Source organism: Sinocyclocheilus rhinocerous, unplaced genomic scaffold (assembly GCF_001515625.1).
Source record: "Sinocyclocheilus rhinocerous isolate Xijiao unplaced genomic scaffold, SAMN03320098_v1.1 scaffold996, whole genome shotgun sequence".
NCBI classification, from domain to species: Eukaryota; Metazoa; Chordata; class Actinopteri; order Cypriniformes; family Cyprinidae; genus Sinocyclocheilus; species Sinocyclocheilus rhinocerous.
In genome coordinates, this window is record NW_015660490.1 from 601,196 (window position 1) to 607,621 (window position 6,426).

At 38.7% G+C, this 6,426-nt stretch overlaps 1 protein-coding gene across 3 annotated transcripts in view; it reads left to right on the top strand.

Annotated features, from left to right (window-relative positions):
- LOC107724951 (rho GTPase-activating protein 35-like) overlaps positions 1–6,426 on the top strand; it is a 119,492-nt gene that overhangs the window by 98,667 nt on the left and 14,399 nt on the right. For all 3 annotated transcript variants that reach the window (XM_016534044.1, XM_016534046.1, XM_016534045.1), the window contains exon 5: positions 4,278–4,355. In XM_016534044.1, coding sequence (XP_016389530.1) covers positions 4,278–4,355 — 78 coding nt within the window. The remainder of the gene's footprint in view (positions 1–4,277; positions 4,356–6,426) is intronic.

Consider the following 6,426-nt stretch of genomic DNA (forward strand, 5'->3'; position numbering starts at 1 on the left):
GCTGCTTCAACACTAACTGCGTTTACTGAAACCACGCCTTCTTTCTTTTCGTGCACATTTGGGCGGCATTATGCTAATATTTCCACATAGTGAGGTAGATATGTGGGGGCGTGTTAGAACGAGCCGTTTTAGGGGGGCGTGGCAGAGTCTTAACTTTGATAAAGAATATCTCTTTGGTTTTGAGACTTTAGTCTTTGCAACTTCAGGGATCTTATCTATGCACAATCAGCTTGTTGTTAAAAGCTGTTGTTACAAAAATGTTGTTACTTTGCTCCAAAGAGAAAGGAAAACTTGAAATCGCATCATATGACCCCTTTAAGGTCCCATTCACCAAGATACCTACTCCTTTAGCCCCACTCTTGAATTTATACATTAACGATGAATAAAGTCAAGTCCCGCCCTTTAATTTTTCACATTCTAAACCCTGTTGCACTCTAAAATATGTCACAATACATAAATCAATTCAGCCATAACTTCTGTTACATGACTTTAAGTTTTCTAAGCAAAGCAGAACACTAATTATTAATCAAAAATCAAAATGGCAAGATGCAAGAGGTTTGCTTTTGTTACATTTAAATGGACATTGTGTTTTTCTAGTTATAAAGGTTAAACAATGTTAAGATCCTAATCAATAATAGAGTTTCGTTGGACTCAGACTCAGCTGTTTGGGACTCGGACTTGAGTCCGATTCGGCCCATTTTGGACTCTGACTTGTCTCTGACTCGATTGGTTAAAGACTCGGACTCGACTTAGGTGGACTCGAACCCAACACTATCAGAAGAACAGAATTTGTTTGAAATAGAACGTTTTTTGTAACATTATAAATGTCTTTACTGTCACTTCCTTTCAATTTAATGCATTCTTGCTGAATAGAAAAAGGATTGACCCAAAACCTTTGAACAGTAGAACGTGCATGCCTAGTCTAAACCACTTAATTAATTGGCATTGTTCATCCAAAAATTCTTAATTTAACAAACATATCCTTATGTACTATACTTGTATGAAACTTTTGTGGTATTTTGTGAACGCTTCGGGCCCAAGTCATTGTTGAGTGACCATCACATTAATAGAAATTACTTCTTTTGATGGCATAATTTCTGTTGCTGAGTGAAAAATTCAGTTTATGAGCAAGCTAGTCAAGTTCAGTGTATTTATATATTTCTGTAGAAGGGGTCATATCTTTCTCCTATTTCTTTTTTTGTTTAATGGGGCAGAAATTAAAACACAGTCACAGCCTGTTACGTAACCTCAGTTTTATATAGTTTCTATAGGGATCCATTTCAGTCCCTTCCGTTATGCCCTCTGCACCAAAAATACATGCGTTCCCCTATTGTTCCTCTCATTTCCTGTTCATTCTTCTAGGTAAACCTGTCTCTCATTTAATTTGTCTTTCCTCTTTATGCATTCTCTCGTCTTATCTGTCAGTCCTTTTCTCACTGTAGCAATGGGATGGTATGATAAATGAGTGTTGGGTGTTTTAGGGCCATTGGGTCACCATCTCCAGATTATTCACTACTTCTCATAGCGTCAATCACCCGAGCAGTGGCAGGACCTCTTCCAGAATCAGTCCAGTGCTACACAGTATGGGAACAGGAAATACAGTATATAGTCTCAGCCCACAGGCCACCAACTGTAACCAGTCACTCAGACACTATTTTTTTATATAAATCAGATTTTGAAATAGCACTAGTAGAAATAGCTCTAGTTATAGAGACAAGGACGGAGGGAAAGTGACAGCCGTTGGAGGAGGAGAAATGCTGAATTGGTTGATACTGGCCCTGGAGGATATGCTGAAGATGATGGCAGGAAGCTGCAGGGGTTTGTTTGGACATGTTGCAGGGTTAGCTGTGCATTAGGAGGGCTTTAAGCAAAAAGGTCATGGTGAGTTTCAGTGAGAGAAGCCCATGAGGCTCAAAGTGCTCTCTGTTTTTTTTTTTTTTTAATGTCTTAACATGACGTTCTCTTGATGTTGCTAATGGACTGGACATTTATGAGGGCTAAAAGATTGAGAGTGATGGACATGGAATGACATGAGAGAAATTATATAATGAACTGGAAATATAGTGGCTTCCTTGTATTGTCCTTGACTGTCCTTCAGGGGATGTTTCTCTTTCTCCCTCTTGCATTCCTGTGGCTTCTGTTATGCTTGAATTTTTTCTGTAGAAGTCTTTAGTTTGTGATTAAATTTGGTTTAAGCTATGAATGGATAGTCTTGAGTCCTTTTAAAGGGGACATTGGATGCAAAATTTACTTTTATACAATGTTTGAACTTAAATGTGTGTTGGCAGTGTGTGTACACAACCACCCTATAATGATTAAAAATCCAGCCAGTACTTGTTTTTAAATCCCCACAAACCATAAGCACTTTCTCAGAACAAGCCATTCACAGATTCTTGGCAAAGTGACGTCACTTTGCACCGGCCCCTCCCACGACTGTTGACGGACACTGGCGTTTTAGCATAGACCCGCCCTGAGTGAGCTGTAAACAGTCCGCCATTGTTTCGACGCCGCAACAGGTGTAGACAAGAATGGCTCCTAAATGGTTGAGGTGTTTTGTTGTTGGATGTAAGAATGAACATAGCAGTCGTCATTCACTCCCAACATCTCTGAGCCGCTGAAGACGCAGTGGATTACTTTTGTTTTGGAAGGGAATGCGCCCCCCGATCTACCTAAATGCATTTATGTCTGCGCGAATCATTTTACTCCAGACTGCTTTCTGAAAGAGGGAAAATTCTAGGCAGGTTTTGCTAAAAAGTTAGAACTCAAGGATGGATCAGTACCCACTGTTTGTGATCCAGCTGCACATCCAGAAGAAGTAAGTCCGACCCACACGTTAGATTTCTTATGATTATTTGCAAATCGCCTCTTCCACGGAACAGAGGGGCGGGGTGAGCATTAGCATTTAAAGAGACATGCTCCGAAACGGGTCGCTGTGAACAGAGCTGTTTTTGACAAGGTAAAAAGGGTGTTGTTTTACATGACCACTGAGGAATTTTAACCAAAGTATGTTGCAGACATTTTATGAAGACCCTGAAGAATCATACCAACTTGAGGAAAATGGGCATCTGCTGTCCCCTTTAAACTTTTTTGTCAGTGGGAAAGCTCATCTGAAGTTCATTTTAAGTTCATCAAGGTTCATTTGAATGATTTGCTTGCAAAATGGGCATCAAAAGACTGTTGTGAAGTACATAGAAGGCTAGTGTATTCTCATCTGGTATGCTTTAAAATTTAACAGGCCAAATAAAAAGCCCAAACAGCTTGAAAATGGATCAGCTAGCCTGGGAACAGAGAGAAAGTTTCGGGCCAGTTGATGAAACTGTCACTTGCCCTTAAAGGGTTACTGATACATTGTCACGAAATGTAACATTTGTTGATCTTGAATAGGGCTGCACGATAAATCGCATGCAATATTTAACGCGCATCTTGTCAGAAAGCCGGTTCTGTAATCAGCGGTAAATCTCCATCACGTGCGTGCTTTCACATTGAGCAGCATTAACTACACAGAGCCGTTGTTCACTGACGAGCTGCGCAAAAAATCACGCGAATATGAACGTGGCAGCTCGTCAGTTCATATTCATATCATATTTCAACCTATTTTTAATAGAAACATTGAAATGATTGGTAGGCCAGGTACCTTGTGGATTTCTCAGACATCAAAAGTAGAGTTTTATGATCAGTGCAAATCTATAACGCAATATGAAACTTGATCTTTCTGAAGTGTTACAGTCCTTTTCTCACCTTTTTTCTTTTCTTTTTTCCCTCATGTTCTTACACTCTGCCATAAACACACCCTTCCTCTCTACACACATTTCCCTTCCTACAGCTCTACAGAAAAGCTTTTATGGATAATTGATCAGGAGAGGTGAGGCAATCAATGCAACGCGCCGACTCATTTCCGAGAGTGTCTCTCTGCCTCTTGATCTGTCTTCCTCTTTATCGATGTATTGTTTTCTCTCTGCATGGGCGAGATGGGCCAAGGCGAGCCGTTCTCTGACTCTTGTCTGCATCTGCGGGGCACAAGACGCAAGCTGCTCTCTGCCTGTGGCAGCGCTCATTCTTCATGTACGACTGATAAGTCAAACAGTGAAGATCTGACAGTCGGAGTGTGGTCGCACGATTAGCAACCTCAGATATAAATTAAATATGTGTAATGCGTTGTACATTCTGAGCTGGAGATAACACCATTGTCGGCTCTTATCAAGCTCTGAGACTGTAAAATGATTGGAGTGCAAAACTCATTAATTAATGTCAACTCTCTCTCTCTCTCTCACACACAGGGTTGAGCACAGAAGGGATCTACAGGGTGAGTGGAAATAAGGCCGAGATGGAAAGCATGCAGCGGCAGTTTGACCAGGGTGAGTCACATGACCTGTCCGCCTTTCAATTTCTTTTTCTTTCTTATCTCTCTCTTTTCAGTTTCTGTTTAGTGTGCTTCATTGGCACGACAAATACATATAAATAGAGCAAAATGTAGTGCAGCTAAGTAAGATTCAGTAATATTCGATTTAAAAAGGATCAGTGAAGTAGAACTTCAGTTGAAATACTGTAGCAAGGAGGGAAATTAGTAAGGGTACATTTAAACGATTTGGTGTTGGGAATGATTCATTCAGGCAGACACGAATGAAGCATTTAAATGCTAATCGGCCTCAGCAAAATAAATCATATTTGTTGCATACATGTTGCATCTTGCAGTGTGAATTGAATGTTATTTGAAGTCTATACACACCAAAAAAAATAATATTATCTTTGTTAGATGCACGCAAAAACAAACACAGACTTACATGCAAACATGCTAATATAGTCCAGTTTGTGAACAAATGAGCCGATTCTTTTAATGAATCACACAAAATGTTGTCGGTTTGAATCAGTCTTAAGGTCTAAGGCCAAAGCTACCATGGCAGTTTTGAAATGAGTATGAATTATGTGATGATGATGATGATATTGAATGAAAAATGAAATACTGATGATTAGTGGTTGACTGATATATCGCCAAGGCCGATATATCGGCCGGTATTTGTATATGTTTATTTAACACATTTACTTTTTAATCCATTTTCATTTCTTAAACATTAATTAAAATAAATAAAATTATATCGGCTTTATATCGGCCATCGGCCACCCTGCTTTCCAAGATATCGGCATCGGCTGTCAAAAAGCCAATATCGGTCGACCACTACTGATGTTGTGTTGACCCTACACATAATACACAGTAATATTGTAAATAATCCAGTGGCAGTAACTGTTGACACTATGTTTGATTCTGGTTGTAATCTGGTTGACACTCCAACATAGTAGGTTGTAACTAAGTATAGTAACACTGTTTGACAGCCATCAGAAAATGGAAAAATGAAGACAATGACTCCGTGTGTAGCTAGTACTGCTGCTCTAAATCATGTCAAACAAGATGACAGACAAAAACGAGACACTCTACCTTCACCCAAAAAAGATTATTCGCCAGTGTTTTTTTTTTTTTGGATCCTATAAAAAATACGGGGTGTTAGCTCTGCCGATCGACAGTTCTTTTCAAAAGCTCTTTTTACTCTTTTTGTACACTATTGTATAGTTACGGTTATAAACTCTCTTTCTGCTTCCCTACACTTGTGTTTAAATGTGACAAAATAGATATAGATCTATAGATATCATGATAATATTGTCATAATATTGTGAATTATGATAATCGTGTAGTGAAAATCTGATATCATGATAACAGCCATAGTATGAATCTGTCACTTTACACTATACTAATCTATTAAAGGCAAGAAAAATCCAAAATAAATCTTTAGAAATGTATGAATCTAAAAGTTGTAGCGAATCAGCTCATTCATGGGGTAATATGAATAATTAATCATAACTAGTTATAATTAATTATAAATATTTAGATCCGCTGTAGATATTTACTTGACCTCTCAGGGTCAACTGTCTGTCAATTCTAAGAATGTTAATTTCCTGGTTAAGGGAAATAACTTTCTTACTGTACAACTCTACACAGAGCTTGTAGCATAAATCTGCATGATTAAGTGACTCCAGTTATGAGCAAACAATGAACAACGTCAAGTCTGATACAAGTAAGGCTTTATTAACTACATAAACACTTAAACTAGTCTAACATACTACCTAAACACTGAAACTAGTCTAACATACACATACACACACACACACACACACACACAATTGGTATAGGAGAGGGTTGAAGCTTAAGCCGTAAAGAGGAGAGAAAATAAGGAATGAAGTTATGGAACCATTTGCATATTCAGCAGATCTACCGCCTGAAGGAAACATCAGATTCTTAGTTCAAACACACCTTTGTAAAAAGGTGCAAATGATACCTAATGTATCAATTAATAAGACTAAGTCTGAATACTTGCACGTCTCGTCTGTCTGAAAGAAAGGCCTGATGCAATCTGAAGGCTCATATGGAGCTTTGCT